This window comes from Peromyscus leucopus, chromosome 13 (genome assembly GCF_004664715.2).
Source record: "Peromyscus leucopus breed LL Stock chromosome 13, UCI_PerLeu_2.1, whole genome shotgun sequence".
NCBI lineage: Eukaryota > Metazoa > Chordata > Mammalia > Rodentia > Cricetidae > Peromyscus > Peromyscus leucopus.
In genome coordinates, this window is record NC_051074.1 from 4,542,180 (window position 1) to 4,563,477 (window position 21,298).

At 44.3% G+C, this 21,298-nt stretch overlaps 1 protein-coding gene across 11 annotated transcripts in view; it reads right to left on the minus strand.

Annotated features, from left to right (window-relative positions):
* Positions 1-21,298, minus strand: part of Usp40 (ubiquitin specific peptidase 40) — a 79,662-nt gene that overhangs the window by 1,925 nt on the left and 56,439 nt on the right. For 5 of the 11 annotated variants that reach the window (XM_037210077.1, XM_037210076.1, XM_037210073.1 and 2 more), the window contains 11 exons: positions 21,111-21,197; positions 19,227-19,263; positions 16,507-16,571; positions 14,543-14,617; positions 12,200-12,323; positions 8,568-8,662; positions 6,780-6,898; positions 6,424-6,489; positions 4,937-5,147; positions 4,718-4,813; positions 3,497-3,591 (listed from right to left, as the gene is read on the minus strand). In XM_037210077.1, coding sequence (XP_037065972.1) covers positions 3,497-3,591; positions 4,718-4,813; positions 4,937-5,147; positions 6,424-6,489; positions 6,780-6,898; positions 8,568-8,662; positions 12,200-12,323; positions 14,543-14,617; positions 16,507-16,571; positions 19,227-19,263; positions 21,111-21,197 — 1,070 coding nt within the window. Of the gene's footprint in view, positions 1-478; positions 1,924-3,496; positions 3,592-4,717; positions 4,814-4,936; positions 6,490-6,779; positions 6,899-8,428; positions 8,469-8,567; positions 8,663-12,199; positions 12,324-14,542; positions 14,618-16,506; positions 16,572-19,226; positions 19,264-21,110; positions 21,198-21,298 lie in introns of those variants that run through there. The other 6 variants (XM_037210075.1, XM_028876287.2, XM_037210080.1 and 3 more) reach the window with 5 other exon arrangements.

Sequence of the window (21,298 nt, forward strand, 5' to 3'; positions counted from 1 at the left end):
ATGTTTGGCTTACTGAACTTCAAAGAGGGAGCTGCTTGTGCTCCCTTAGGTAGTGAGAAGATTCTGCCATCGTTGAGACCCTCATAGTTAAGTCTGATCTAGAGGGAAGGTAGCTGCTTTGAAACCACAGTTTTGGATTGACAGGAAATTCTTGGTACCACCTTGGCCCTGGCCAGATCCTATTCCCAGAATAGTGAACAGAGCTATGTGACAGCCAGTTTCTTCCAAAATACTTTTCCATGAGTCTAGATTTACTTTAAGCCAAAATACACTTATTGCCAAAGTAGTATTTCTACTCTAAGCCATGTTTGTTGAGTGTCTGAAGTATGCCTGGAGAAAAGGCTGTACTCTTCAAGCAGCAGGACACAAAGCAGTCGCTGTATGACAGAACCAAGGGCTGCAGCTTTAAAAATGGTTTATTTTTTCTTTAATACAATCTTAGTGTGTCGTCCCCCCCCCACCCCACCCCCCACCCCAACCCTTTTAGCCTGTTCTATCTCCCAATTAAAAAACAAACAAAAACCAGATAGGAAGGCCTGTCAACAGGCCTGGGCTGCGGCCAGCCCTTGAGGCACGTCTTCTGAAAGCAGTGTCTCAGCTTGTCCATCAGTTCTGCTGCCAGAAGCTGGGGTGAAAGGGCAAACTGAGGGGCCACGTCAGTTACAGTGCAACAAACAGTAGCCATTACCCAGGACTCAGTTGTAGTCAAGTAATGTTTACTGTGTGGGTCTCCTGGACCCCTTGGTGTGTAGCCATAAGGACATGGCCTAAAGATCACTCACTAGTCCAGATCCAACATCTTAAGATCCATGTGCTTCCACAGAAACAGTCACCTAAAATGACACCAACTCTGGCAAAATGGTGTTGAGAAGACAAAGGAAGAACAGGATTACCTGCTGAGTGTCAGCTCCACAGAGAAGTCAGCATAGCAACACCAGAATGTGAGATGCTTTAGCTAGCAGGAGACAGCTGAAGCCCAGGCCAGAGTTACTTTTCCCGTCTCTCCCTACCTTAGTTCTGTTACATGAAGACATGTAAGAGCTAATGAGAAACTGAGACCTGACAACTTCTCTTAGGAGTGCCGTCTTAGACTAAGTCAGTCTGGGGTCCTAAACCTGCCAGTTCAGTAATAGATACTGTGTTGATAGTGTATTAGTTACAGTGCATAAATACCAAATCTCTTAAATCAGTTACATGTGCTGACTGAGAAGGTAAAGGCCAGTCTGCCCAGGACAAACTGGGAACCTGGATTTGTTGTGCTAGGCTTCTATGATTTCCTGCCTCTTGCCAGGCTGTAGATGGTCAATCACACCAAGGGAACGTCAGCCTGAGCTGTCTTAGAGTCCTACCTTGAACTTGTCCAAGAAGAGGCCCGTGCTATAAGTGAGGGCTGGAACCGGGAATGAACTCAGGACACACATACCCTTTCCTTGCAGCTTCAGCTTTAGATGGCTAACTGGTCACCTCAACGGTGTAAGCAACTGACCGTGTGTCTTAGCTATCAGATTTGTCCTCCTTGAACAACTCGCCACTGTCCAGGAGCACACTTTATGGAAAGAGGCCGCTGGGGCCAGGCTTGGGAGGTCTGTACTGATTGGCACAGTGTCTGGGTCTGACCAGCTCTGTGTTGCAGAGCTGGTCATCAGGTGTACCTGCTTGGCCTGAGAAGTGTCATCCCTCTGTCACAAAGCTGAAGACTTGCTATCACTGGCTATGGAGGCAACCGGATGGTCCACCGTAAACCCACAAGGCAGCGGTCGCGGGACTGGTGGGTGGTTCTATCTGGGACACAGTACATATGGCTGCAGGGGCTATCTGAAGCTTGCAACATGGATGGACAGAGAAGCTTCTGGTCCCCGGGGCCGAGTGCGCATCTCTGCACTGGAGAACACATCGCTGCTCCGTGCACGCAGGACTTCTCGGCTGTGGGAGACAGAGGGTGGCACTGATACACAGGCATGGGTGAGCGGCCTATTTAGTTTTCTTTTTTTAAGATTTACTTTCATGTGTACGTGTGTTTTGCCTGCATGCCTGGTGTCTGTGGAGGTCAGAAGAGGGCACTAGATATCCTGGAACAGGAGTTATAAATGGTGTGAGCCACCATGCGGGTGCTAGGAACTGAAGCTAGGTCCTCTCTCTGCAAAAGCAGCAAGAGCCATCTCTCCAGGCCCTGTGCCAAGGGTACTTAGAATGGCTCCCAAATGCATTCCTGATACTAGGGCTCAACGTAGAATAGGGTTTGCAAGTCGGACAGATGTTTTCAAACTGTCCACCTGAGGGCCCCAGTTCACTCTCATGCCATCCCTGTAAGAAGGGGGTTCGCCACATCCTGGCTGCACATTCAACAGTGTAACCCTTCTCTCCTTCACATTTTAAACTGAAAGTTAACATTCACAGTGTACCCAAATCATAGCCACACACCTAGGTGACAGTTCAGTCAGCTCCATTTTGCTTCCTCAGTCTCTGTCCCCAAGTAACCACCACTCCCACTCACCACTTAGCAGAGCAGTCTTCACTGTGACTCCCAAACACAATCATGGCACTGTGGCTGCTGGCCTGGCATTCACACTGCACAGTGCCCTCCCTCTGCAGAGGACTCCTAGGACAGACTCATGGAAGGCTGAGCTCAGGCTACTGTGCACTCTCTCCTGTTTCTGAGGGTACTGCTGTGTGACAGGTGTGTACTCCTCAGTAGTGCGAAGCACCTCCCAAGTGTTGTTCCATCTACACCTACCAGCTGGGCCACTGTCCCAGGCACTGCCTTCTTACCAAGGTGGCATCATTTCAGCAATGCTATCGAATGTGTAGTAGTTTGGACTGACATTTTGTTGATGAATGAACTTAGTTGAGCATTTTCTGTATGCTGACAAGCTGTCTGCATTTCCCTTCTGTGAACTGTCTGCTCAAACTCTGTATGTTTTTATTAGCTCGTTGGCCTTTCTACTAGCAGGTATGTTTATACTAGTAGTCCTAGCTTTTGACCTAGCCATCACCCAGAGACATGCTCTACAGATTAACCAGTATCTGTGCCACCAGTCACTCCGAGCTTCACCTGGGTATGGCAGCAGAGTGCCATACTTCACCCTTTGTGAAGGGCGCCAGTGAAGGGCAAGCATGCTCTCTGAGAGGGTGTGTAGGGAACGGTGATGCTGGTCCTTTGAGAAGGTGAGCCTATGATGAGCCCCATTGGTGGCTTTTGAATCTGGAAGTCTAGAATAACATTAGGTCTCAGAAAATAAGATGGAAAAGAATGGGAAGCAGTGCTGGCTGGTAAGGACACGCAAAGGGGGTGTGCCTGGCTGCACACAGGAGTAGCAGCAATACACAATGTTCCAGCTCTTCATGGGGAAGATCATGACAGGGCCTGACATGGAACACTGCCGGGTGACAACTAGGACCCTGCAGAAGATCAGATGAGATGTCTGAAAGGGTAGCAAGAATGCCACGTTTCATTCCTGGTGGCCTTGAGTAGGGCCTGGCCAAGCCTCAGAGTTACCTTTTCTTTTTCTCCAAAGCCAGCTGCTTCTGGTTTTCCTTCCCAATGTCATCTCTGATTGTGCTGAAGTCATCATCATCATCAAACAGGAGATTCTACATTTCAAAACAATAAAGACCAATATTTCAGTCTGGCCTACATTTACAACAGGCTTGTAGTAAACTATTCAAACTGACAAGATACTCAGACATAACTGGTTTTTGAAAAACTAGATTTTTTTTCAGTCAGTATTTATATTTATTTGCGTGTGTGTGTCTGAGGTGCGTGTCTCAAGTCTGAGAACCTGAATTCAAATCTCCAGCAACTATGTGGGAAAAATCAGGCATGTCTCCTCATGCTGGCCACCTCTGCACTAGAGGGGTGAAGACAGGAGGACCACCAGGGCTTGCTGGCCACCAGATTAGTTCCAGGTTCAGCAAAAGCAAAGTGCTGGAGCAGGGTACCCAGCATCCTCTCCTGGCCTCTGTGCATGCATAACTACACATACACACAAAGGAATAAAATAAACTTATTTTATTTTAATAAAATAAAGTCCAGACTGGCCTGAAACTTATAATCCTCCTGCCTCCAACTCCCAAGTGCTGTGATTACAGGAAAAGGCACCATGCCTGGCTGTTGGCTACTATTTTATTTCGAGTTAGATGTTTGTTTACTGGGTGTGATGGTTCGCATTACCTGTCAATTGACAGAATCTAGACTTACTTGGGAGAGGCCTGCCTGTGGGGATGCCCTGGCTGCCTGAACTGAGGGGAGACCCGCCTACTACAAGTTGCATCGCTCTCTGGACACAGGACCCTGGACTGTAAAATGGAGACACTGAGCACCAAGCATGCACTCACCACCCTTCCTGACTCTGGTTGTGATGTGACAAGGTTTCTCAGGCCCTTGTCCCTGGGACTTCCCCAAGACAGGCTCTACCCTGGCACTGTGAGCTCCACCACGCCCTTTCTCTCCTAGGTTGCTTTTGTCAGGGTATTTTATCAGAGGGACAGGCAGAGAAGCTAGGACAAAGGCCATAAGCAAGCTGGCCTAAGTCCTTTGTTATTGTCCTTGGCAGGGTTGGTCTCAAGGCTCTGCCTCCCTCACAGTGAATTATCTGTCTTTCCTCTCTTTCTCATTCATTCTCTGAAACAATTTGTATAAAACAAGGTTATCTGCTAAGTTTCTCTACAAAATATTTGATCTTTGTGTTTCAAAATGGTAAATTCACTTTTAACCCACCTTAATGCCAATAGTGTCTCCATCTTTCAAGTAATATGGTCCCCCTTGCAAAGTATCTTGGTTTTTCTTCTTTTTCCTTTTGGCAACTTGCTGATTCTATTGGAAAATCAAATAAAATAAAATTCAACTTGGAGTTTTCTCTGAACTCTGCCGCTGTGAGAAACTTGGTTCTAATGTCAGGTCAACCAGCTCTGCTTTCTCTGAGAAAGCCCAACTCACCCAGCTAGATATTGGAAGCCACTCAAACTTTTCAGGAAAATATTTGGCAATTTCAATCTTCTCCACAGGAAGAGAATAGAAATCAGCCACTCTCTGCCTCAAGGAGCCAGCAGTCCATCCTCGGGTGGTGTCCCATACCAGGTCCATGGCCAGGGTGTAGGCTCTCTCACCAGGGATGCGTAGCTGTGTCCTCAGCAGCACATCCCGGGGGCTGCAGGAGAGCAAAGTGGGCACCAGGCAAAAGCACAGAAAAGATGGATGCTGCAGGGCATGATGGACAAGGCTCCCCGCCTCCGGTGTGCAGCAGGACAGAGGTCCTGCAGCAGCGTGACAAGGGGCACATGGAAAACAGCTGTGTGGCATAAGGCTTCCACTACTGTGAAAGACATTGTCAGAGTCTGGTCACTCTAGATAAAGGGTTCAAACCAATCAGATTGTCTGCTAAGAAACTTCTGGAGAAACATGAAAAATACACACATCACCCATGCTCATAAAATACAGGTTCATAAGCTTGTTGGGAAAAGGCTGAGTAGTAATTACAGTACTGGAAAAGTCACAAACAGAGGACCTGTTTTCATTTGCCAATTCAGGAGGCATCTAAAGGATAAATATTCAAGGATAAATATCAAGGGAGAAATCAACAGTCATGAGCTCTGCTTATGGGACCAGAAACCACCATGACCTCACTTTCAAGGAGATGAAAGCATTTAAGAGACTCAAAGTGTTCACATGAATTGGTCCTAAACTCCCTGTCCACACACGTACTCTTAGAACGAGACTGGGGTTGAGGGAAGTTCAGGCCTGGATGGAAGGGCACTTCTTCAGAACAGGCAATCTCACTGCAATGGGGAGAAGGAAGACAGTACTCACTGATATGCATAAAGGTCATATAAACATTCTCCTCATGTGCAAAAAGCACAAAATGCTTAGAGTGTAGATGATTTGGAGTACTTCTTTAGTATATAAATAATTACTACATCACACATACTATTGCAGGTCTTGGGGCTAGAGCAATGAAAAAACGAACAGTTTGCTCTCATAGCACTTCTATAACAGACCAGGAGACAGACACCTGCAAATGCATCACTCAGCATGCCGTGTGTCAGCAGGGGCAGAGTGACGGGAACCACTCTAAATCACACGCCCTGGGGAGAGTTGTGGGCGTGCATCCCTTAATGCCTCAGGTTGCCAAGAGCTCAGTAACTCCTTGGGGATGACAGACAAACACTTGCTGCAATTGACACCAAAGTGAGCTATAAGAAAGCCACACAGATCTCTAGAACACAATCTACAGTTTTTGAGGCAGGTTCTTGCTTTGTAGTCTAGGCTGGCATTGAACTTGTGGGACTCCTGCTTCAGCCACACCCAGTTACAGTTGGAGTTGTTGGGCTATTCAGACGCAGTGAGAAAACCACACTTCTGATCAGGCCCCTATATTTTCAGGGAAACTGCCACCCTGTGGGAGGTGTGCAACGGGTTTTCCTTACCCCAAGTCCTCCTCTTTTTGAAGAAGCTCTAAGCAGAGCTCTGCTCTCCGGCCCAGTCTGTACTCCCTGGGAATTCAAACAGAGCAACAGAGTAAGTCAGTAGGTTTTCTCTGAGCCCTAGGCCCCTATTCTAACACTTTCCTGAACAAAGGGGGTGCTGTCTGAGTGCTGCACTTGAGGAGCCAGGCTTTCAGAGAGCAGAGCATCTGCACTGCGGTGGTTGCTTCGAGGACACTGGGTCGTTCCTCACTGCACGACCCAGCTCCACATGGCACAGCTTCCCTCCTGGACCCTGCTTGCCCCCTAGCCCTACAGTGGCAGCAGGAAGGTGGCCAGGAATCCACTGAGATACTGACTTGAGCTGCCGCCAGTCGATGCGCAAGAGCCTGCTGGGCCGTTTGCTCTCCACTGTCCAAACTCTTAGAAGGGCTGGAGACTGGACTGCAAGCTTTGAGACAGAGGTCAAGGCCATGGCCTAGAAAAAGAAATAGACGTTTGTCTCTGATTTTAAAAGCACTCCAAAGCATTTGAACGAAACACTACATAACTCCAAGGGACGGGCACTGCAGTGTCAGAGTGCCAATAAGTCTATTAGGGACCACAAGAGTCTGGTGTGGTAGGACATGCCCACAACCAGTCTTGGGAGGTGGAGACAGGAGGATTAGGGTTTCAAGGTCATTCTTGGCTACATGTTTGTATTCCAGGTCAGCCTGGGATATAACATATCTGCCTCAAAAAAACCCATAACATTACAGAAATATCTGTCCTAAATGAAGTATATCCTGGTACTTTTTATATTCCTTTTGCTGAAACAGACCAGAAAAATGAGCTTTCTATTTCTAAATCCAAGTTAAAAACTAGTATTTTTAAAATTTGAGACAGGCTTCTGCTCTGCAACCCGGTTTGGATAATCCTCCTGCCTAGCCTCTTATGTAATTACAGGTATGTACTAGCACTCATGGCTGAAATTTTTTGTTGTTGCTGTTTGTTGTTTTGAGACAGGGTCTCTCTATGTAGTCCTGGCTGTCCTAGCATTCACTATATAGATCAGGCTGACCATGAACTCACAGAGATCCACCTGCCTCTGCTTCCCAAGTGCTAGAATTAAAGGCATGTGTCATTGCACTCAAATTGAAAAACTTCCTAGTCATGTTTTTATAAAGCCACTTAAGAATTAATTCTACATGGGTGCGACTTACACACACACAGTTTGCTTGTTCATTTACATGAACACAAGTATGCAAACACATCTGCTCTTTGGTTACAGAACTTTTGGTTTTGAAATAGTTAAATGACTTTGGCTCTAATAGGCAGGCCCAAACTGCGTGATCTAATTCCATAGGGGCAAGAAACTTTAAACGCCTTTCATATGGGGATAAAGCATGGAAAACAGCCATTGTGCATTAGTTTTTTGCCTAAAAATGGCCATCTTGAATCTTTCAACTGAGTACCAGAAATAAAAAGGTCTTCCCTCTTGTTTTCATGGGAATGGAGCCATTGCTTTTCTCAAGGAGGGTTATTTCATTTCCTGGGGACACAAAAGATGCCCACTGTAGGCTACACTAGGCCCTGTATCTCTCTGCAGTAGCAGAAGCAGTGTTCACGGCAGTCTAACAGCACAAGCCCCTGTCTCATCACGGTGTGCTGTAGGATCATCCATCCTCCCCATCAGACAACCAACGTCCAGGTCAGCATCCTCGTATAGTCAGCTCTCGGCTGACCAAGGGAAACCCATAGCACACAGCTCGGAACTAATGACATTCAACAAGTGGACACAATGTACAAACAATATCAATGATGAGCTAAAGAGAATGTTTTACAGATGGTTTAAGAAGCCATGTTTCCTAAAAAGTCAAAATGAACATAGGCCACAAGTCCCCAAGGACAGATCCAAACACAAGCACAGCATGCCTGTGAGAACTGGGTGAGTGGAAACCATGAGAGCAATGGCACCAACAGATACCACGGTGTCTATGTTGAGCGTGGGCTGCCTGCTGATACTTACCCCTGACCATGGCATATAACACATGCCATATCAGGACAGACTGTAATTGGGGGAAAAGGAAATAGAAGAATACATTAATTAATATCTCCCTGGAAGAAGCCATATCAACACCAAAGAATGCTTCAGGAAGGGGCCTGACCTTTGACTTCAGTTCCACCAATGTGGCCTCTTCTGAGATCTCCACATCTCCCAAGTAGAGGAGGGTAATGTCTGCAGGCTCAGGGCCAGGAGCACCTTCAAAAGGAGAGAGATGCATGTTTGGGAAGAACCTAACCTTACTGACGTCATGTTTCTCAAGTGCTCTGCCACGTTCTCAAGACCGTAACCAGGCTCACTAGAGTGCCGTCTGACCCTGACCTGAGCCCTTCACACTGCTCAGGACTTCACTGATGGCCATTCAGTAGCCCGGCTTACACTCAATGCTGTCTCCCTGCTGGCTGCTTTCCCCCATTCCCTCCTGCCTCACAGAAGACCGTTGGCCAGATACTCTGTTCTTTTTCTTTCTCAGAACACTTACCTGAACTTTTCATTTTCCTGTGTGTGTGGTATTTATGAGTAAGATTTTCAAGATGAGGCAGGCAGTTATGGTTTTTGTCCACCAGTGTCTGCTGTGCTGGATGCTATACAGTGAAGGCCCAGTAAATAAATATTCATGGAAGCAGCAAATCTTAACAAGAGGATCTATGTCTGCTTACAAATAAAACCCACCAAAAGACAGTGCCTGGGTGCCAAGCACACAGATCCAGTATTTGGAGGCAGGTATAGGAAGATCACTGATGTCTGGGTCACTCTGATCTACTGACTGGGCCAGTCAGGGCTCCCCTGTCTCAAAACGTAAATATGGTGGCTGGTGAAGTGGCACAGCAGATAAAGGTCCTTCTCTGGGAAAAACTGGTGACCTGGGTTCAAGTTCCTAAATCCATGTAAAGGTAGAAAGAGGAACCAACTCCACAAAGTTGACCTACAACTTTCACATATGCCCCAAGAACGAACACACGAACACACACACACACACACACACACACACACACACACACACACACACGATACGATGGGGGAACATGTCAAATGTTCTCTCATGGAAAATAATAACTAAAATTTAAGTTTAGGATATCCACACTCATTTTTTAAAAATTATATTTCTTGATTACTGTGGAGCACCCTGCTAATACATACGAAGAAATTGCAGGTTGATTCTACATAATTAAATGAAGTTCTCTTCCTTAAGTGGGTTTTGGTAAGTTGTTTGGCTGGCCTTGAACTCTTAATCTTCCTGCTTCAGTCTTCTGAGAATGGGGAGGACAAGTGCATCTACTACTACCAGCTTACCAGTGGTTCTTATGTCCCCCAAACACTCAAAAATTCTAAATGAAGAGTTCCCACTGTGACACAGAAGCACTACCCAAGGTGAATCTTTCTCTTTACTTTCAAGGAAAAACAGGTTAAACATGCTTTCTAAACCTGTCCCTTCTCTATATGTAATCATGATTTCTAGCACCTAGATATCTTCAGAACTATTGACAAGGAACTCATATAATCTAATCAGACTAATTCTCTGCAAATGCCACAGCTGACACTTAGAGAAGAATTTGACTTATTTACATTGATTTCCTCATGGAGGTTTAAAACAAGAACAAATACCATTTGTTCTTCAAAGCACCAAAACAGCTCAAGGTTAAGTAAAAGATACAGCAACCACACCACATCCCTGAAGCGCTGGGCCTGCTAAAACACATGCATCCCCTCTATTCACGCCTCCAGACATGAAGCACACTTGCTGTAGTGAAGCGGGACTCTGCAAAGGCAGTTCCCTTCCTGCTGGGGGCTGTGTCCACCGTGATGCATGAGCTGCAGTCTGAATTCGACTGCAAGTTTCTGCTGCCTCTATTTCAAACAAGTCAGCTGGATGACACCCAAGACGCAGCCCCTAGGTGCTTTGGTAAAGACTCTGAAAGGTCTGGAACTATGCAGGATGTGCCTGGGCTCCAGCTCTGGCTCTTACCCTTGTAGTCATGGGAATGGTGAAGCCACAATTATGTAGGCCCATGAGAGTAAGTGGGACTGTTGCCCTGAGGCCCTTGAGAGCTGCCACATAAAAGGTCTTTGGAAAAGTACCAGGCATTAGTAATACTCAAGATCTCCATGCTAGTTCATGTTTTGGTTAACTCTTGATACAAACTAGCGTCATCTGGGAAGAGGTAAACTCAATTGAGAAAAATGTCTCCATCAGATTGCCTGTAGGCAAGCAAGCATGTGGGACATTTTATTGATTGATGTGGGAGAGCCCAGCCCACTGTGGGCAGTGCTACCAATGGGCAGATAGTTCTGCAAGAAGTTATCTGAATGTGAGCCTGAAAAGCAAGTCAGTAAGCAGATTTCCTCCATGGTCTCTGCTTCAGTTACCTATGCTCTTACCTCCAGGTTCCTACTAGAATTCCTATCCTGACTTCCCTCAGTGATGGGTAATCATGTGAACTTTGAGGCGTATTTGCCTTTCCTTCCCAAGTTCCTTTTGGTCAAGGTGTTTTACCATAACAACAGAAAGCAAACTAGGGCAACTGCTAAGATCCCAGAGCTTCCCAGAGCTCACAAAGCACTTCTCACAGATAGATGTTAGTATGGAAGATGTTATAAGGAATGACTAGCTTTTGATTTTCAACTTGCCATATATACATATGTATATATGTACATATGATAAGATAAAAGGTAGATTATTGAATCTACTTTTAAAAAGGAACTACTTGTTTTAAATACGATAAATAATGAAATTTTTTTGTCTGGTTTTGTCAAATGTTAATGGAGTGGACATTGTTAATATATATAATGGAGTTTTTTGTCTGAATCTGTCAAATGTTAATGGACTAGACATTGTTAATGCAATTCTTGACTGTATATATTGTATATACTTATTGGATACAGCTTATCTTATATTAGTCATAAACTTTTTATTATTTTAGACAAAAAAGGGGAAATGTGGTGATATTGTGTCCCCCAATATATTGTGCAGCCTAATAAACCTATCCGGGATCAGAGAACAGAACAGCCACTAGACAGACACAGAAGCCAGACAAGGTGGTATACACCTTTAATCCCAGGACTTGGGATCAAATGTCCTGTTTGGAAAAAAACACATGCCTTTAATCCCAGGAAATGATGGCAGGAAGCAGAAAAGTATATAAGGTGAGGTGTGAGAACCAGGAACTAGAGGCTTTTTAGGCTTTTTAAGTTCTTAGGCTTTTAGCAGCAGTTCAGCTGAGATCTATTTAGATGAGGACTCAGAGACTTCCAGCTTGAGGGAACAAGATCAGCTAAGAAGTTGGCAAGGTGAGGTTGGATGTGGCTTGCTCTGTTTCTCTGATCTTTCAGCATTCACCCCAATACCTGGCTCAGGGTTTGTTTTTATTAATAAGACCTTTTAAGATTTGTGCAACATACATATATACCTACACACACACACACACACACACACACACACGTATATATATGCATATATATGTATATATCTATACTTTTACTTTATGTGTATGGGTGTTTTGCCTGCAAGTAGTCTGTGCACCATGTGCAGGCAGTGCCTGAGGAGGCAAGAAGAGGGTGTCAGATACCGTGGAGAGGAGTTACAGATGGTTGTGAGCCGCCACGTGGGTGCTGGGAACTGAATCCAGGTCCTCTGAAAGAGCAGCCAGTGCTCTTCACTGCAGAGGCCCTGCTCCAGCCCTCACCCTGGTATTCTCTATGTAAGTACTGAGCTGACTCCCAGGGCACTGTTCTTACCTTGGCTGGGAGCAGATCCCCAGCTGCTACCCAGAGGAGAGGCACAGCTGGAGTGGTCCCGACTCTCCCAGTGTCCTGACAGTCTTGCAGGCTGGTACCACCAGATGGGCACCTTCAAGAAACCCTGAAGAACAGAGTGTTTTAAGACTGAGTCTTCAAGTCTTCACTTTCACTGCTAGAGAGTTACAGGCTGTTGTGAGCTGCCTGCTGTTGTGCTGGGAACCAAAGTTGGGTCCTCTGTAAAAGCAGTACATGCTGATTGCCGAGTCATCTCTCCAGCCTTCCTATGTACATTTCTACAACGTTCTTTGAGAAGAGACTGGCCAAATAAAGTACAGGTCTAGGGATGTAATGGCAGAGTGAGAGACGAGCACAGGCAAGGTCCTACCTTCCATCCCCAGGACACACAACACAAGTCCTTTCACGAAGGGGACAACCATGCAGTTACTAATAGAATGAGAAACTTCATATCTATCTACTGACACAACACATACTTAGAGACAAAATACAGTGAAAAAACTAGAGAAAAGTCAGGCAAGGTGGCTCATGCCTTTAATCTCACCACTTGGGAAGCTGGGGCAGGACTGCCATGAATTCAAAGTTAGCATGGACTCTATACAAAATATGGTATGCAGCATATGATCATTTGTGCAATGGGAAAATATGCACATGCATGTACATGTACACTGCATACATACAGGACACATACCTGAGTGTACACACACACACCAAAGTGTAAACCTCTGCAGGCTACAGAAAAAATTGGATGCCTGTGTGGAGGACTGGGATGGTGAGGGCTGGGAAGAGGAGACATTCCAATTTTTCCTGGTCCAACATTTTAGGTATTTGGAATTTTATATCATAGATCTATTCAAACATTTACTTTAAAGATCCTTGTGCAAAGTCAAATAAGAGTCTATGAAATTATGAAAAAGAAAAGAGCAGATTTGATATGTGATCCTCAAGACATGGTTAAGTGAATTTAAAGACAGAACATTAAAATACTGAAGAGATGTGACCCTTCAGTGGACAGTGCAAAGGATGCACACCCGCATTAACTCGCCGCAGCTTATGAAGATGCACATTCTGAACTCCCTTCCCCTCCTTTCTTTCTCCTCACCCTCCTCCTGCTTCACCCTCACCGGACTCTAACGCTTGGCTACCGTCCATTTTCTCAGAAGGACACATGGGAAACGAGGGGAAAGACATGGCTGTGACTCCTGCTTTCCATTTCCATCACTTACAAACAGCTTTCTATGCTGTCTGAATGTTCTAATAAGTGAATGTCATTTATCTGGATATTGGAATTTGGACATTTTTATTTTTATCTTTTTGCCTTAGAAATGAATGAACACTGACTGGTCTTAAAAGCAGTGATGTGCAATGCTTGTAAAAACAAACAAAAATCACAACACGTGCGGGGGCAGCAAAATGGCCTTTTTACTTTCTGAGAGGACTGTCATTTGGAATGTGTCAGAAAAACAATTTGACAATACAGAGCAAAAAAGTCTTTTCAAAACATGCATACCTATGATTTAATAATCCTACCCTAGAGAGTTTCAGTACTAATCGTGAGGACAAAATTACACAGTCTGGAAAGACGGCTCAGTGCCCTTCAGAGGACCAGGGTCAGCACCCACCCAGCAGCTCACAACTCTAACTCCAGCTCTAGGGGATCTGGAGCTCTCTTCTGGCCTCTGTGGGCACCAAGTACACACATGGCACACAGAAAAACATACAGGCAAAATAAAAATACATACAAAAGCAAAACTTAAAAACAAGCCCAATTTGTAACACTGGAAATATAAGAAATTTAGCAGCAGTGAATGACTAGTTTGGCTGTAATGGTAATTTCTGGACTTTTGAAAAGGTTAAAATAGTAACTATAAAGCCTGGTATGGTGGCACAGGCCTTTAATCCCAGTCCTTAGGAGGCAAAGGCTGGTGGGTCTCCTTAGGTTCAAGGCCAGCCTGGTCTACACAGCTAGCTTCAGGGCAGCCAAAGGTATATAGTGAGACTCCCTCTAAAAAATAAGTTAAATATAAAAATGGAGGAAATAAAATTCTCTATGTAATTGATTTTATATATAATTTAAAGTTAATTGTATATAGACATTTTAATAGATAATGATTTTAATTTTATTTTACATATAGCTATTTTATCTAAAAGTTAGGGAGGAAATTAGCCTGACTAGTTAAGATTTTGGCAAAGTTGTCTGTGTGTTTTTTTGTTTTTTTGGTTTTTTTTTTTTATGACTGCTATATTTTCTCATTTCCCCATCATCACAGTAATCAGAAAACAGTAACCATTACTTAAGAATGCTATTTAGAAACAATATCTTACCGGAGGAGGAAGTTTTCCTTCAGTTAAAAGTAAAGTATCCCCAGAACATATCATAAGCTCTTTCAGTGTTGCATCCTGGGAACACAGAAATTCTTGTTGTCACTTATGACTTCTGAAAGGAACAAAGAGACCACTGGGTCTTTTAAAGTCTCATGCTTCTATCACCCTCTCAAGAAGTAGACAATGCAGCAGACCCCAAAGACCAAGAGATAAAACACCACACAGTCATAGCAGCATTATGTGTTAAACTGTGGGTACAAACCATGCGGACCGTGAGATCTCAGGGAAGACAGGATGATTTGTGGAGTGTGAGATGTAAGTGATTCTGGGGGAAAAGGCTGGATTTGGAAAATGAGAGGAAAGAAGAGAAGGAATTTTGTGGTGGAAAAAAGAACAAAGGCAAAGTCAGGGGTGGCAGAGCAGCCTATTTCGGTTCAGATCTGAGAGACGGGAAGGATCGGAGTGGACAGTGCCAGGTGGCAAGCGCTGGAAGTGAGTACAAGAATGGACCCTGGCTGAGGTGTGAGTACAAACAGCCACTAGGACAGTTTGGCCACTGTGGATGATGCTGCGGAGGAACACACGGTGGCTAGGGAAGCCGTTGAAGTAATTTAGTTAAGAGGGAAAGGCTCAAGTGACAGTCTGTCAGTGCAAAGGGTTAAGGAGAGTATAGAAGGCCAGCAGCCTTTGAAGGCCTGGACTAAGTCAGGGAAAGAGGGAGACAGAGTATGAAGACTAGGGCGGGGAAGACTGTAAAGCTTGGAAGGGCACCGCTTTGAAGGCAATGTATTTGCTTTGAGATAAATTGTTTGATACTGATTTGGGAACTGATTATGAAGAAAATGTAAAGGCATGATGGTGGATGCCTATAAGCCCAGAACTTGGCAGGCAGAGGCAGGAGGATGGAAGTTTGAGGCCAGCCTGGGGTATGTAGTAATACATTGTCTTTGGAAAAACAACAGAAAAGTGAAGAGGCTACCTAGTTTTAAGACTTCAGGATTCTCTGAGGCCTGTTTCTTCCTCTGTCATCCAATTCCACCGAGACTCAGTGGACTTTACTGACTGGTAAAGGGTATCCCAGTGGAAGCCCTGGTATGCCTGTTTGAAAGTGTTCTACTGTAAACCACTGCTGATTCCTAGACAGTAGGAGGCACACAGAGCTGTGCCGACCACAAGACAGCAGCAAGGCCGGCGGGGGAGAGGGGACAGTGCTGACCACAGCTATCTAAGGTAGAGCTTCATTTGGCCACCTGCTAAGAATGTGGGTGAGGAGGTCTAATGCAATTTAAGACCAACAAATGGACTAATTGGATTCCAACTACCTAAACATAATTCTTCCTGCTGCTGGACCAAGTGGTTGGTTGGTAGGGGTATTTATTTACAGAGAAATTCTGAAATTAAAGTATTTGGGGGATGGAATTTCTGAGTGTCTTCAAAGGCTTTCCCACATCCACATAGCATTTGCTCTCTGAAGTTCTCACTTCCTGTGAACTACTCCTCAGGCATGCCTGCTCATCAGAGGGAATCATCACTCATGTCAGAAATACTTTTACCTAGCCCAGACTTGTCATTTATTAGAAAAACCAGTTGGAAAAAGTGAACATAGACAGACACATACACAGATTTTTTTTTTTGTTTGTATTCTAAAGAATAAAAGCTTTCTTTAGAATTGCTTCCTATAAGGGAAGAAGAAATTATGTATGAAAATATGAAATAAGCTTAACCATTTAAAAAAGCCAATTGTAGAAAAATTGGGCTAGCAAGATGGTTCAGTGGGTAAGGGAGCCGGCCACCCAAGCCAGGTGAACTTGAACCCAGGTCAGATGGAAGGAGAGAAGTGACTGCATGCAGCTGTCCTTCGGTCTCTAAGGCCTGCTGTGGCAATGCGGCATGTCCCAGCTCCCCATCACACACACAATATGAAAATCAAGTGTTCTGAAAATGAGGAGAAAGGAGGATCTTACTTCTTCACACAAAGGCTCCCCGGCTTCATAGCACCAATCCATCTTCCTCAAGTGCCACCGCTCTCCTAGGAAGGAATCAGCAGCAAGATGAAGAACTCTAGAGGAGAAGCTCTAAGAGTGTGCAGGAGCAGCTTCTAGAGAAAAAAGGCAGCCAGTGCGACCCCATCCAGTCACAGGATCATTTGTGTTGAAATTATGTCCTCTACAATATGAAAAATACTAAGTTGTTCCTTCAGCTCTCGTTTGCTTTTCTCCCAGCAGGAACTTGTAAGTCAAAGCCACATACTTACTGGGGATATGTTCAGGAGTAACACTGAGCTGCCAAGTGCAAGCTCCTGAGCCCACCCACACCGCACAGTCGGGCACACAGTAAACTGACAGAACACTGGGCAGAGTGCACTCGCTGCCACGCTGTGGTGTTCCCTTTGTGCCTTACGAATACATGCATGCTAGATCACATGTCAGTGCCCCGCCCCGCCCCCGCCAAGTACAGAACCTCTTCTGAAATCCTCAAGAAGCTGAATTTGATTTCGCTGTCACACCTGGGAAGTTTCTAAGGTGTACAGGAAACAACCCCCGCCCCCACACACTTAGCAGTTAATCTAAGGAAAACAGTACTTCCTGGAGACATGCTCATCAAGGGAATGTAAGCATTCACAAATGTTACATGCAGTTTGATTAGAGTTCTGTTTTTCAGTAGACTAGCTGCACTGGTGAAATGACACTTTGTTTTTTAAAAAGTTGTTTCTTTTCTGTGGGAAAAATGTTGAATGGGGGAAGTTAAAAACCCTGATTATTAAAAGACTAGCAATGTTGATAAGTAAATATACCTAACAGGCAGAGGATATGATTTCTTATTTACCTTTAGGTAAATAAGAACGTCCCAGTTTGACTCTCCACAGTTCCCTTTTCTTGTAAGAACCTGATTAGCTATTAGTACTGGTTTAAACACAGTTAAGATTTGTCAACTTACTTCCTTCTTCCTTTCCTTATTTTCTTAGGGGTTGTGGGGGGAGGCTGGAGGGGATCTAATCAAGGGACATGCTGGGGAAGTACCCCACCACTGAGATATGCCATCAGATACTGTTAATCAAGGGACATGCTGGGGAAGTACCCCACCACTGAGATATGCCATCAGATACTGTTTTGTTTTGAGACAGGGACATGCTGGGGAAGTACTCCACCACTGAGATATGCCATCAGATACTGTTAATCAAGGGACATGCTGGGGAAGTACTCCACCACTGAGATATGCCATCAGATACTGTTAATCAAGGGACATGCTGGGGAAGTACCCCACCACTGAGATATGCCATCAGATAGTGTTTTGTTTTGAGACAGGGACATGCTGGGGAAGTACCCCACCACTGAGATATGCCATCAGATAGTGTTTTGTTTTGAGACAGGGCTTTGCTATGCTGCCGGTCTAGCTTAGAACTTGTGTTTGTTGTTTGAGTCAGGGTCTCTCTACACATCCCTGGCTGTCCTGGAACTTTTCTGTAGTCCAGGCTGGCCTGGGACTCGCAGAGATCTGCCTGCCTCTGCCTCCCAAGTGCTAGGATTAAAGGTGTGTGCCATACAACTTTTGATCTTCTTGTGTCTGCTTTCAAAGGCTGGGACTATGGGGATGGGGCAGCACCCTGGGTCCTTATACTATTTTTTAAAATTAATCTAAGTATTTTTTAAAAAATAGCTAATGAGTTTCACAATAGTAGCACAGGCCTTTAATCCCAGCACTCAGGAGGCAGAGGCAGGCAGATCTCTGTGAGTTTGAGGCCAGCCTGGGCTACAGAGTGAGTTCTAGGACAGTCAGGGCTATACAGAGAAATCCTGTCTCAAAAAAAAAAGTCACTAATGAGTTACAAATGAATACCATCTCTTCACTGTACTGCACAATGACAAGAAGCTGGGTTCTAAAAGCAGAGAAATGCTCCCCATTGGCTGTCTGGGAATGTCTTCTAGCTGTTTGAAGCCTATTTGACGCTTCCTCATCACAAACTGGAACTAGGTGGAGATCTTTATGCCAGAGGGCTGCTGCTGAGGATGAGCAAAGCACTGCATATACACTGCATATACACACACCGCACATACACATACTGCACATACACACGCTACATATACAGTGCATATGCGTAAACAGCAGGAGTGCCTTGCCTTGAGAGTATATTAACTTCCCTCCTGAGACAGAGTCAGGACTTCTGCCTATAGGAGGCTTGAGAACAGGAGAGCACTCTAGCAGGTCAGTATGGTGCCCGCTAAGCTTACTGACACGGTTCTGGGTGGGAAGCACGTTCAATTATCCTCAACTTATTTTCTTCATTTGCATTATATTTTCTAATTTACAACACAAAATACTGAAATAAACAGGGTGTAATTAAATTATGAATTACTGTGATTTTTAAAAAATCAGTAAAAGACCTGCCAGAACAGTCCCAGGTGGTAGAAACCTTAGCTTTCTTTCTGTTACATCTTTGCTGGATCCAATGTTAGTTATCTTTACTCAGCACTAATTTGCCATTATTTTTAGTATGCAAATAAGAACCAGGAGAATTTGTTATGTAGTCACATGATTGAAGCTGTTATTTTTTTCCTCACACTCTGTAAAGTATTTTTCCATAACTCCCACAGAAGGAAGAAAGCTTGAGAATTCATCAAGAAGCTTCCAGATAACTGTTTTAAAGCATGTGGATAAGATTATATTATCAGGGTAAATAGCTTACCTTGCTGACCTGATTTCTCCAGCATTATCTTTAAACACTGTAAAAAAAAAAAAAAATTACCCTCAGTGTTAGTTTTCTGCTTCTGATCTACATAGTGTGAGGAGACACTTGGATTCTAAGCCTAGGACTAATTAAAGTCTGATTATCTACTTCGTTGTTCTTGGATAAAGACACACAGAATTTTGATTATTCACAAGCTAGCTCTCCTCTAGGGGCAAAGTAGGCCAATCTAGACAGAGAAACAGTCCCTGTCACTTGCAACCAGGGCTGAGTTTAGAGTTCTGTTAACGAGGCCCTGTGGGTGGCACATATTTGTAATTTCAGCCACTAAAGGTTAAATAACCAGCAACACAGCCCAAACCAGACATTTAATTCACTGACTTCTTAAAACGTCAAAAAGGGTACACATGACCCAGTTTCACATACACAATCCCTTAGGAATCCTCCAGCCTGAACTAACACCCAGGAAGTCCCATACAAACTCACAGGAAAGAACAGTGGAAGTTGTGACCTCACAGCACAACGTAAAACACCAGACACTTGCCAAAGATTAAAGAAAACAAAAGCATAATTAACAACACCCAACTTCCTCAGGAAAAACATCCCTAAACCAAACTCATCCAAAAGATCAAAGTGTGAATGAAATTACTTAAGAGCAAAGAGAAGCAAAACCCAGCCTCTTATTGTCTGTCAGTGACTTGAGGTATAGTTTTAAGAAGGAAAGATCCCTAGCATCTACTGCAGGCCAGGTAACCAGTTCTTTTCTTGTAGTTTGCATTATGTAAGCAGGTGGATGAGGGCATATACGTGGACTCCAGGTGCCTACATAGGCAGCAAGTTCTTGCTTGTGTAACCCTGCCTAGCCTGTCCCTCACTATGTAGCTCAGGCTGCTCAGACTTGTAATAGTCCCACTTCAGCCTCCTGAGTGTCTGGATTATAGCACACCATGTTTAATTGTTTGTTCTTCAAACACCTTTCTGAAATTTTGTAAGCTTCCTTCCATAGGATTTTAGTTCTTCTTCCTGAAGTTCAATCGTCCCACTTTGATAAGTGGACCTCAGTCTCCACGGTAGCTTCACTGTCATTGTGAAGACGGTGCAGCCTGGCCTACACTTTCCTGTCCTAGACAGGGAACCAGCACTTACTACAGGATGCCCTGGCTCCTCCTCCTAGAACCAAGTAGCTAAGCCTAGCAGCTATGTCCTGGATGGTGGGGCTGCTTGCTGCTACCAAGTTGCTCAGGGATTGTAAACTGTGACAGGAGATGAAAACAAACAAACAAACAAACCATATATATAGTTCTATATATATAAAAGTTTTAAGAGCAAATAGATGCAGTGCATTCAGACTCTCCTAGTTTACTGAAAATCCCAGTTCTTAATGACAACAACATAATTCATTTGTTATCTCAATACACTTAAACATACAAAAACATTCAACCCTGCTGTGTGATATTTTTATGTATATTAAGTAGGAAATATATCAAAATGTTAATAGTAGTGAGATAAGAAACAATGAAGGATTTTAATATTTTTCTTTTAAATTCATTTCTTGCTGTTTTGAAACAGGGTTTTCTGTCACTCAGGCTGGCCCAGAACTCCCATATAGATGAAGATGCCTCTTCCACCTTCCAAGTGTTGGGAATGCAGGGGTGTGCCACCCTGTCTGCATAGCTCAGATTTCTATAGTATTGCTGATAATCAGAAAAGTAAAAAGAACAATAATAATCTTACTTAAAAGTTCTAGTTGGTTCACCAGCCTTCTGAATTGCCTTCTAATGAGCACAAACAAATCCTGGAAGTATACTGTGTAAGCCCTCAGCTTATGACTTCCAGATCCCGGCTGAGGACAGCATGGCCCCCAAGCCCAAAGTCATTACTTACATCTCTCACAGAGAGTGTTTCTTCTACTATGACTTCCATCTCCGCCCCAGGATGAATGTCACTTGCCAGAGCAAAAAACAGGAACAGCTATGAGCAAGACAGAAGTGTGAAAATAATTTCCCCTGAATTGAAATATCCTACAACCTGTTGTTTATTTCCAAACAAGCAGAGCTAAATGTCCATAGAGC